The following is a 12367-nucleotide window of genomic DNA, read 5'->3' on the forward strand; positions in this document are numbered from 1 at the left end:
GACTTGGGGAGGGGAAAGTATCTAGTCACATTTATCTGGAGGAACAGTGGCTGTGGACTCCACAAAGCCCCACTGCCAAGGCCTATGTCATATGACTCAGGCTAGTTCACAAAGCAGCAAGCTGTATTCTTTTTTTGTTTATTGAGACAGGGTCTCTCTATGCAGCCCTGGATGTTCTGGAACTCACTCTGTAGACCAGGATGATCTTGAACTCATAGAGAGCCTCCTGTCTCCACCTCCCGAGTGCCAGGGTTAAAGGCTACAAGCTCTGTTCCTGTCGGCCCATAAGAAGGACTTGTCTCTGTAGGGCGAGGACACACTGAGACTGGCCTCTAATGATACCGCACCGTCCAGCCACGCCCAGAGCTGTTAGCATAGGCGCAGCTAGAGGATGGGAGCCCCAGGTCAAGGCTGTCTGAAGAGCACAGAGTAATGGTTCCAGCTTTGGGAGGCACAGCCTCACAGCAAGACCCAGGTCAGCCTATCCAAGACTGTCTTATTGTTACCTCTAGGCTGAACTGAGTCACTGTGGTCTGCTTAACACAACTTGCCTTCTTCCATGCTGACACACTCTTAGCTCAGCACTGGTCCCTTTCCAACCCCTATACTTTGCTATCTCTCCAGAACTGCTTGCTCAGGGGCTATAGCCCCAAGGCCATTAGGAGACCGGGCTCTGTGATAGCCTAGAATCCTGAGCCTCCTCCTCCACATCAGGCCACAGGCCTCTTTCCACTGCCTTCCTATGATCACAGCTCCCAACCAATAATGCTAAAATGGGAAAGAATACTTGTGTTAGCTAGGCACAAAGGCGACACCCATACCTATCTACACAGGAACTGGCATATGACACATCTGCATGCTTCTACAGCCTGGCAACTATCACATGTCACAAACATTAACTGCAGCACCAGGACCATCATTGGTAGGCTTGAAATGGTCATGTGACAAATGCATATGCCAGCCGCATGAAGATCGTCTCAGGACATACATAGAGACATTAGTGTGGCATCATGCAGTGGCCATAGCAGAAGGGCCATACATGACACAGTCAGTCACACACGACCTTACAGGAACATGTGTCTGCTGTCTTTCTAGCATCCTTCCTCTCAGGCTCAGTACTGATCATCCTGACCCAATACAGTGCCTGTGCCTCAATCTTTTTACACACAGGTTCCTCATTGTACCACCTTCCTGTGTTTATTCCATCACTTCTAGCATACCACCCACCTTCTCCTCTATGACTTCCCCCTCTCTACCCCACACAGCTCACCACTGTGCTAGCCTCTTACACTCAATGACCATGGATGTTCATCTCCCAAAGGAACCTGAGCTCTGGGAGCAGAAATGTCCCCTGGTCCATGTTCCTATGGGCCTATTCTGTTTCTGTGCACTTATGGTAAAGTCATACTGTGTCCCTGACCCCTAACCAGTCTTCTGACCTAATACAGATGTGCATTCAGGGCCAGCTGGACAGTCAAGACGTGGTGTGACACAGGGTAATCATGAAAACAGTACGTGTACTCATTGATCTCAAGCTTCGAGTGTGTGGCCTCTCTGCGTGGCCTATGCACACTTTTCTATCTTTAGAAAAATATGCTGCAGATCATTCATGAGAGAAAGTGACCAAGTGGGTGAAAAGTAATCACATCAGGAATGGGAGAGACCTTACAGTCAAGTAGCCCAAGGCAGCCATGGACAAAGGCAGAGACAGGCCATAGGGCATAGGGAACATGCTGGGCCTGGGAAAGCAGGCTATAGCTCCCCAAGTGCATGCTCACACTAGTGAAGTTTCCGCACTGTTCACTCAGGGTTTAGCTATGCTGCCTATAGGAGAAGGACCCCAGCCTCAGCTAGTATGTACACGAGAGCAGGCATGATGTTGGTCTACATGATTGTTTTGTTTGCACATTCTAGAAAGGACTTGATTCTTTGTTCTGGATCCCAGAACATACGGGTGGGAACAGCCTGTGTTGGAGAGAGTCTTGGCACCCCTTGTTATCACATTTGCCCTGCTAATAACTGACTCAGACAGATGTTAGCAAAATGTTGGTCCTGGGCTGGGGATGTAGCTTGGTTGGTGCAGTGCATGCCTAGCTGTAGAGAGCCCTGGCTTTCATCCCTGTCATCACGAAAACCAGTTGTGGAGAATGTAAGCCTGTAATCCCAGTACTGCAGAGGTGAAGGCAGATGAATCAGAAGTTCAGTCTTTTTTGACTACACAAGTCAGATGGCAGCCTGGAATACACAAGAGTCTACCCCCAAAACAAACAAAAAAGCCAGCATTCCACTTGAAACAAATGTGTCCAGACACTATGACTGAAACCACATCAAGTTTAGATTTTTTCAGAATCCCAGAGATGAGTACCCAAGTTCTTCACAGAAGCAGAACAAGTGGCGGATGATGATGGATGATAGAGGATAGATATAAACAGTAGACATTAGAGATAGAGGACGATGAAATGGGGTGATAGGCAGGTAGACAACAGGGGGAGGACAGACAACAGACAGATGGGTGACACACAGAATAAAGCTCCAATTCCAGAAGGATGATTTTATAGACAGACAGAGACCCGATTACAGACGGAATGGGGGAGGAACTGAAGACTTAAGGGACTGGCCGCACAGTTGGACTGAATATGTGGATGATAAGTTTGATATACCTGGGACAAGCCAGCAGGATGGAAACCGAGGCAGGAGCTGATATTGTGAACTTGTAACAAGATTTTTCCTTCTCTGATGAGATGGTTCATTTGGCTGTCACCTTGACTGGATTAAGTGATGGCATTTCTCCTGTCTATGCAGGGCTTCCCAGAGATGGTGAGACCTTGAGAGCTCTGAACTAACCAGGGGGTCAGCTTGCTGTGGATGGATTCAGAATATGATGGCATTATTGGGAAGTGGTGATGGTAGGGGGAGGGACTAACGGAGGAAGTAGGTTACTTGGGGCTACCTCCGTCCCTGGGCAGTTTCTGAATCTCACTTGTATGTTATGAGCCAGGATAAAACCCTGCCATGAGAAAGAATGTTGGGAGCCAGAATCTAGGCGTGTCAAGAGGAGCAGGTATGAATGCTCAAGGAACTTGCTTTTGATTGGCTGAAGGGTCATATCTACTTGCTACAATAGATATTTCTTGCCAGTTTGTCCAAAGCCTGGCAGTTATAGGGCCATGTGGTTAGGGATAAGGTGTTTTTGCTTAACCCTGGTTCTAACCTAGGTTCTCAAATTCCTGGTTGCACCAAGCAACAAGAAACAGCTACATGCTCCAGCCTCCACAGAGCTTCCCATCTCTATGTCTTTCTCACCATGATGGATTGACTTCTTACAAACTGTGAGCCAAAACTTCTTGTTTTTGTCATGTATTCTGTCATAGCAATAAGTGTAGAAGTCCCAAGATGAGGACACTAGTACATGACTACATTTGGATACTGAGTTTGTCACTGGATCAGGGTAGATACCTTAAAAGGGGCAGTTGGTACGCAGATACACACATGGGGAGGAGGCTGTAAAATTTAGTCAGTGGCTAGTGCATTGCTTCTACAAGACAAGGAAGGGATGACTGAGTGCCATCACTGTAGTACGCAGAGCTGATTCTCCGTGCAGCATGGAGAATTCTAACCTCTGATGCCATATTCCAAATGCCTGTTTTCCAGGGCAGGCAGAGAATGGATCTCTGCTATTCAAGCCATGATCTGTCCTGGCAGCCTATGGAAACTAATACAGAAGCTGGTATTGAAGTTGGGTGATGTAAAACGACACAGGAACCTAGCCCAGGTGCCCTGGAGAAATGAACTGTGACATGTCTCTTTCAGGTCAGGTTTCTCAGCTGTCGGGGACCGGTTACTGGCCTGACTGTATTTATTTTATCACTCTGCTAGGGTTGTCTAAAGGTCCTCAAGAGTCAGAAGGGAGAGGCCTGCTTTTACCATAGGGCCTCAGAAGAGGTGCCTGCCTGCCAGTGTCTCTGAAGCCTAAATGTTCTCTGAACTCAAAGATCTTAATCTTCTGTCTTGTTTGCTTTAGAGGGAGGTAGGTGTGGTCATATTCTGGCCCTGAGATAGATGGAGGACCCAGTTATCTTTTGAAGGTCTAGGACAAAGCCTTTCCCTTGGACTCCAGGTCCCACTGCTCAGTAACTACGGCTCTGCCTCCCAAGCATACTGCTTTAGTCCAGCTGCTTAGCATGTCTGGGCCCATCCCAGATTCCCTGAAGCTCACTGTACAGTAGGTACTGGCTACGAGTCAAATGCCACACTTTGCCACCTGCCAATGTGTGGCTCCCATAGCAGAAATGCCACCGACAGGAATCTGGTACTTCTCAGACCCGCGTAGGACACATCTATCACAATAGCAGAAGCTGCAACTGCATTGGTCAGCCTGGTGTATACGGCCACTGTAGCTGCACTGGTGGGGCTCCTATTCTGACTAGTCCAGCCCTGAGTCTTTCTCACAATTCCCTACCAGGGCCTATATAGACCCAAGTGGTTTCTAACAGTCAAACCTGTGTCTTAGGATGTTCCAGCTGCAAAAACTCCACCTTGGGAATGCAGTGAGAGCAGCCTGCTCTGACAGACACTACAGACCCCTGCCTTTCTTTCCCCCTCGCTTGCTCTCCCTTAGGAAGGCTGTCACCCTCTACCAGTGGGAGTGGGGCCACCTTCACCAGACTGTCTTCTCCACTGCAAGTCATCAGTCTACAATCCACCCCCAAGCTGCAGCATCTGCTCCACATATAGATAATAGCTCTCTTCTTCCTGACCGCCCCTCCCTCCTGGCACCACATCCTGTAGATACAGGATGATTCCCTCTTGCACAGCATCCCTACCTGATTGTGAGATAGTTGAAGGAGACTTGAGTCTGGGAACAGAACGCTGGGTGGATGAGGCTTTGGGAAGTGTCCTTTGGTACAAGGACAGTGGGGTTGGTCCACACAGGAAGAACAGAGTGAGTCATGCAAAGTTGGAGGATGTTTTATTGTTATTAAAAAGATGGAAAGAGACCTTAAAGACATAAATGGGCTCTAAAAAATTTAAAGAAAAAAAGCTGGCAAAGTTAAGCTTTGTATCATGAACATCTCTTAGGAATCCCCAAAGAGCTGGGCATCCTCCCTTTTCCTTCTCACTTTCTCCCTTGTCTTTGTTGGAGACTTTGAACTGGCACTGGCCTTTATACGAAACGAGGAAACAGTCATGGTGTCTCTCCAGTGCCACTGGCTAGTCAGCTTCAGTACCCCAGGCGTGGCTTCTCTCCCTAGAAGTCTACTCTAACTGGTATTTTCTGCAGTGAGTGGCCTGGTCTGGATGGCAGGCTGCAGGAAGGTCACAGTCTGGCCTGGTTTTTCTAGCACCCTTTCCTTTTTCCCCCTGTTGCTCCTAGACCACCCGATGGCCTGACTCAGATCTGCCCTATCAGGCCCTTTTTCTGGAGGTCCTTCTGGGTTACTCAGTCCTTGCCCAGTGGCCTCTGCACTGGTTCCTGCTAGGGCTCAACAGAGGCTGTGAGGCTCAGGTCCCCTTCTGAGTGTCTCTGGAGAATAGCTGGGACACGTAGTGAGGGAACGGTGTCCTCTTCTTCACGCTGTGGGGTCAGCAGTGTCTCTGGATTTTGCATCTGAGAATTTAGCCTGCTGCATAGGTGGCAGGAATAGGTCTTCATAAGGAGCCCCATCTTAGGGAGGTTCTGCCCCTCCATTCCAAAAAGCAAGAGTTCACTTAAGTGTCAGGAAAAACCTGGCCGGGCACTGATGAAGCCATCAGACCGTCAACAGCCCTTCCCAGATTTCCCTTTGGGCAGTGGTGTCCCTGGCTTCTCAGCTTCAGTGGCATATGGAAACTTCCCCTTCTCTCAGGAAACACTGTTTTTGAGAGGACTGTGTAGACACGGTTGGTTCTAAAGCTCGTCTGCCTCTAATGGATGCAGGTAACACAGCCCCCCTGGGAGAGTGCCCAGTCAAGGGCCAGACATCCTGTAAAAGGAACTTATGGCCCGATCCGTTAGTCTGGCAACGGCTGTGGTGGTGTTGCTTGGGTGCTGTTGGCTATAGTCTGGGGAAGAGTCTTCTCTTCTTGTGGCCCTCCAAATGTGAAAGGGAGGTTGGCAGAAGAGTCAGAGCCATGAAATCAAAGGATGCTGAGATGAGAAGGCAATTTGGCCTGGTCAGCTGAATGGACTTGGTCCTAGAGAGCCTAGCGAGCTCTGAGTACCTCTGAGAGGTTATCTAGGCACCCTGTCCAATCATGTTCCGATAGTCACGGCCAACTGTCTGCTTCACTCCCACCACCGAGGAGACAATCCACTTCACCTGTGGGATGCAAAAATGAGATGAACTGTGTGACTTTAGTCCCCTCCATCCTGAACAGGGAGACAGGGTCAGCTTACAATCTTGGGGTGACATACAGCTGGAGTGAGAATAAAATGGTGAGATTTTAGGGTACAGTTTGCGTATAGTTTTGAGATGGTGTATCGCTATAGTGAGGGGGAATTGTAGGGATAACACAGGGATCTGGCGAGGACCAGGTTTAGTAGAGTAGGGAACGACATAGAAACAGTGTGCAGATAGTATTGGAGATGACAGATAGGGTAGGTGATAACACAGAGGAGCATCAAGACAAATTAGGGACAACATGGACAATGCGGGTATAACATAGAACAAGAGAGAGGGACAGTGAGGGGTGGTATGAGGACAGAATATGACTGGAAGATGACATATGACAGTGTGGGAGAAATCTTGAGACAGTATGGGATAGGCCCGGGCAGCGCGACTCATCATGGGGATAGTTTGTGGATAGTGTAGCTATTGTGGAGGTGCTGGGGGGAGCTGTGCTGACCTTGAAGAGTGTGACAGTGGCACTGTAGCACACGCTGAGCAGGAAGAGGGTGATGAAGATGCTGATGGTCGTCCAGAGCCCATCCAGCTCCCCGTCCTGGGCCTCAGGACAACCTTCATCCAGTACCAGCTCTGCACAGAAAGAGGCAATCAGTGTTTGTCCCAATAAGGGAGTGATTCCCTATGTGGCAGCTGAATTTACAAGGAGGTAGGGGAGAAAGAGCCAGCGGGACTGGGCCAACAGACCCTCCCTCTGGGCCAGCAGCCCAAGTTCCTCCAAGTGTTCCATCTTAAACCCTGGGCCCAGCCAGAAACAACAGGTCTGATGGTGGCCTGGACTATGAAGGACCCTTTTTGTCTACCCCACCACTTAGTACTGGGTTGGCTGGGCTGAATCAGGGCTTATGACCCCTGTAGGTAGAGACTCTGTAGCCTGTCTGATCTGCTGTTTGTCCCATGGTAACCAAGACTAGAGGGCCAGATTGAGGGCAGGGCCTGTGTTTGGTGATGCCTGAGCTTTCTAGAAGCTCCACATTTGGGAAGTGAACGAAGGAGAGTGTTAACTGTGTGGGATGAAAATAGGGGCTTGAGGATAGAGGGCCAGACTGTGTCTGGGGGTTCTTTTCTGTGTGCTAGGGCAAAGAATTCAGGTGCTCATGGGAGGTGTTTCATCAGCACTGGCCCAAATATCACACATACAAATATGAGATATTGCTTGTATGTGTGTATGATTGGAGGTGGAGATGCCATGTGGGTTGTATGATGGTTTTAATGGCTGTGGTCTCAGCCTATATGTGGGTATTTAAATAGTCACTTCCTTGATGACATCCAGGGACACAGGTCTTAGTGACCCTGGACTCAGATGTTCCTCTTGGAACACAGGTGTAAGTGAATGTCATATGGGATGTAGTCAGGAGTGGTCATCCCTATCTCTGAGGTCTGTCAGAGTTTGTCTGGCTCCATGTATGGACAGCAGGAGTCTTCCTTTCTGTCAGTGTTCCTGCTTGTTTCTGCAGTGCTTACCGAGACCTCCTCAGTCACAGTAGGGGGTCATGATAGAGAGAAGGGCAGACAGATGAGGGTGGGGCTTGTGTTGAGGTGAGGTGCACTCCTTGTATTCCTTTCTTTGGATGTTTTCTAGGGGTGTCTCCAGTCCCATCACAGAGCAGCTGGAGGATGGAGGGAGGGTATGGAGACAGTCCCTTGGGCCAACCTTCCTACCCAGTGAGGGATGATCTCTGGCAAGGACAGGCACACTGGCAAGCTCTGGGTTTGGCAGTGTAAGATCTCCTTTCTTTCGTTGATGCTAACTTAGGCCTCAGACCCTGGTCAGACCCCACAGGCTGTGGCTGAGGCATGCCATGATCTATGTGCTGTATAAAGAACCAGGATAATCTCAGAGGGTCCCAGGGTATCTCTGGGTGCTTTATTTACAGGATTAGGGGGTAGGGCTGGTAACAGTGTCTTGTAGGAGCCAGTGTCTGGCTGGGTGTTTGAGCTCATTTACCAGGGGAGCGGGAGAGGTTCTTCTGCGTGTGGTGGTTATGCAGAGCCTCGTGTATCACAGAACAGGTAAAAGTTTCTCCTCGTGACCAGGTGCTTGTGTCCACAGTGAGCTTGCTGTAGAGGAAGTAGGACCCATCTGAGTCCAGAATGGGTGGGGTGTTCTTGAAGTTCTCTTCCAGCTGCCCGTTCCTTTCCCACTCCACGCTGATGGCTTCAGGGAAGAAGTCTGTGACCATGCAGGTCAGACTAACCTTCTGCTTGGACATTTGTTCTTGAGGTGGAGGTATGGCGTACACTTGAGGTACCCTGGGTTGCCCTGCAGAGTGAGAAGGCACAACAAATTAAGGACAAAGTGGAGGGCTGTCCACACAAGCGTTCATTCTTACGCCCATCACAGCTCCCATCCACTTTGTCTATAGGTCCCACCTTTGGGTTTTGAGATGATTCTCTCAGTGGGGCCTGGGAGGCCTTTGTTGTTGACCTTGCATTTGAACTCCTTGCCACTCAGCCAGTCATTGTGCTGGATGGGGAGGACACTGACCACACGGAGGGTAGCGTTGTTCAGCACCTCAGGAGACTGTGTCTGAGCAGTGTACACTTCGACATTGTTCACAAACCACTTGAACTGGACATCTGGTTCTTCCTCGCTGACATCCACCACTACACATGTGACCTTGGGGATCAGGGTGATCAGGAGTGTCTCTTTGGGCTTTGGAGGGAAGATGAAGACAGAGGGTCCACCGATGTTAGCTATGAGGAGAAACAGGATGGATCAAAAACTGGGCCTCCAATGTGTGACTATTTGTGACAGTCATTTCATGGGACTAAAGAAGGAGACTTAAATGACTTACGTGGGCACGGGGGACGTGGTGGGGTTATGGGCTCTGCAGAGAAAAGACCAGGCATTAATAGAGTCAGAGTGAGAGACACCAATCTGGGGAGGGGAAGGACGGCCCTAGTGTGGGCAGAGGCCAAGCTGTTCCTGGATATGATACGGATCGGTAGTTAGAGACCTGCGTCCTTGATGTGAAATATCGGTAGCCTTCTCAGAAGATCACCCTCTGAGTGTGAGGAACATGAACAGAGGCCTCCAGGAGGTAGACACAAAGGAACCCTGTTCCCCTGCTTGGTGTTGCCTCCCTGCCAACGTCTGTCCAGCTTGATTGTTGTATACGAGGTTGACCCCAGTCTGACCTCCCAGTTAACCTTTATCTCCCTTGGTCACCCTCTCACCAATTTTCTTGCTCAAAGTGGTGCGGCTGGCTGGGTGGGCAACGTTACAGGTGACGGTCTGGCTGGGCCACATGCTGGAGGACACAGTCACTGAGCTGCTGTGGGAGTAGAACCCAGAATGCAGGACCGATGGGAAGGTGCGCACGCTGCTGGCCAGGGTTCCAGAGTTCCAGGTAACGGTCGCTGGCTCAGGGAAATAGCCCTTGACCAGGCATCCCAGGGTCACTGTGGAGCCAGTTGGACATGCAGGAGCCAGTGGATAGACAGATGGGGCTGTTGTTGAGACTGCAAGAGAGGAGGATGTGTGAGCTTGTCAGACAAGGCTGGATCCAAGCACTCTGTCCTTGATCCTACAAGAACCCCAGGCTTCTGCAAAGAGTATGTAGGATCTAGCACCTGGGATATGGGCATCATACAACCACCTTGATTGTTCCAGCTGTCTCAACTTAGACCCTGCTTACCCCAGGATCACCAGATCAGCCTGACCAGTAGAACTGAGCCCAGCTCTATCCCCAGGATATTTTCAGAAGGCTGGTGGATGAGCTCTCCCTTGTGTTTTCTATGTCCAGCTCTATAGTCTCTTGTACTTGTGTCTTGAAGCCGGACACATTGTTCAAGTCTTCCTTCAGTGGAGCCCACATTCCCTTCCCAGTTCTGCCTGCCCTGTCATGTTGGCATCTGTTGTCTTGTTCCCTTGTTCCTTCTCTGTATTGTATGTATGTATGTATGTATGCGTGTGTGTGTATGTATGTATGTATGTGTGTGTGTGTGTATGTATGTATGTGTGTGTGTGTGTGTGTGTGTACGTGTATATGTATGTATGTATTTGTTGTGGTGTCAGGTCCCATGAGCTCTTCACAGAACCAGATCCCTAGTCCTAGCCATGTAGGCTGTGCCTTCTCGTGTTGTTTCTGAGTTAAGGAAGGTGAACAAATCCCACTCCTAGATTCTTACTCTGATTCCATGCTGACACAATGCCGAGGGGACTCTTCCTCGATCTGCCTGCTACTTTGATTCCTAAACTTGTGCTCTGGGCTCCATCTTGAATTCAGCCCTCCTTGAATCTCCCTCCTTGATTCCTGAGGTCCATACCCAGCACAGCTGTCATGCACCTTCCCTGTATGGGCAGCCCTGGCCTGACTAACTTCCCTGGAGGCATCCGTGCTTGTCCTCTGCAGGGTAGTCCTCCTGGCGGGGGCCTAAAGAGCTCAGCTCTAGTTCCCCTACTGCCTCTTCTCTTACTCCTAACCCCACACTCATCCCCGGCTTCCCTTACATGGTGCCAGTGTCTCCCATATCCCAGCGAAGTCTCTTTTCTTGTTCTGGAAGCCTTGGGCCCTTTAGTGTAGGATGTGCACCATTCACGAGGGAACTGGGTGTCAGGCTTGTGTTCCTCCCAACCCTAGTCTCCTTCTCTCAGCTCCAGGGCTAACTGGACTCCTGTCATCCTTGTTTGCATCATAGCTGCTGGCACCTACTGCTCAGAGCCTGAAATGCACCCCCACTGCTCTGCATCCAATTCTCTGGATACCTAACTACTGGGGCATGCTTGACTTTCTTGACCTATGTTCCAGAAGTGCAGCCTATAAGGCTCTTTTGAGAGTGTTAGCCTTGGTCACTTTCCCTGCTCAGGTCCCTACTCAGTCAAGGTTTTTAATGCCCCTCACTACTGGTTCTCTCTGCAGCCCCGCTGACCCCGTCTATGAGTTCAGGCAAGCCCCGAGCACTTTCCCTCTCTCCTTTTTCTTCCCTTTCCTCTTCTCTCCAGTTCTTGCACATGGTCCTCTATCTGAACCCAGCTCTCACTATCTTCTTACCAGAGGGCATGTCTCAAAACGAGGTGCAGACCAGCAACAGGGGAGCTGATGTAGCAGGAAAGGTAAGCTGACCAGGTCCCCTCTCAGCTGTTTTAAATGTCTGCATCTCACCTCATCCCCAACCCCTCAGCTGCTGCCTGAATTGTCTCACTTCTAACAAAGGTCCGTCTAGGCCTCTTTCACCCTGCCCGGAGAATTCCTGGTTGCCCCTGCCAGACCTGCTGATTTCCTTGGTTTATCTGGTCCCCTAGCACTAACCAGCTGCCTCAGTACACTGTGGCCACTCAGACTGGGTCCCCACACAACCACTTGCCCTGCTTTCCATAGAGCTAGTGAGTTCACTTTCTCACACTTCATCTGCCCCAGAACCTCAGTCCCACCTTCTTCAGTCACTTTTAGGTACTCAGCCCGACGCCCTAACTCCTACCACTCCCAGCTGTCCTGTAGTAATTGCTCAGCCTGGTCTCCAGTCCCTCACTTGGTCTCAGCTCACTGGTAGCTGCTCAGTATGGTATCCTATAACCTGCGACCCTCTCCATCTCACAGCCCAGCTTCTCTGGGGCTTCTCCGACTGCTCCTTCACATTGCCATCCACATCAGCCCCCTGCAGTATCCTAGCCCATGCCTTCCATCGTCACCTACCACAGCTCTCTCGTAGATTACTTTGATTTCATGAGCTTCTGAGGATTCCTTGACTCTCCAGAATTCTCGCCTACTCTGGATCCCTGGAAGAGCTCATCCTGGTTCCCCACTTTCCCAGCTGCCTCAGATCACCCGTGGCTGTTCAACCTGGCATCCCACACACCCACCAGCTCTAACTCAACTGTAGCTGTTCAACCAGACCCATGTATCCTCACTTGCCCCACGTCCCCGTAACTTGGTCCCCAAAACAACTTCCATGTGCCTCCTCTGTCCTGTAATGCTCAGTGTCCCCATTTCCTTGTAGCTACTCAGCCTGGTCCTAAACTCCCAACTTCCCTAGCACCA

At 50.2% G+C, this 12367-nt stretch overlaps 1 gene segment (V, D, J or C); it reads right to left on the reverse strand.

Moving 5' to 3' along the window:
- Positions 1 to 6215: 6215 nt before the first annotated feature.
- LOC101997676 lies at positions 6216 to 10823 on the reverse strand. The segment is given in 7 exon segments: positions 6216 to 6299; positions 6826 to 6956; positions 8332 to 8646; positions 8757 to 9080; positions 9182 to 9214; positions 9564 to 9848; positions 10709 to 10823. Coding segments are annotated over 7 exon segments (1287 nt in total).
- Positions 10824 to 12367: the final 1544 nt, after the last annotated feature.

The sequence above is a fragment of the Microtus ochrogaster genome, chromosome 1 (genome assembly GCF_000317375.1).
Source record: "Microtus ochrogaster isolate Prairie Vole_2 chromosome 1, MicOch1.0, whole genome shotgun sequence".
NCBI classification, from domain to species: Eukaryota; Metazoa; Chordata; class Mammalia; order Rodentia; family Cricetidae; genus Microtus; species Microtus ochrogaster.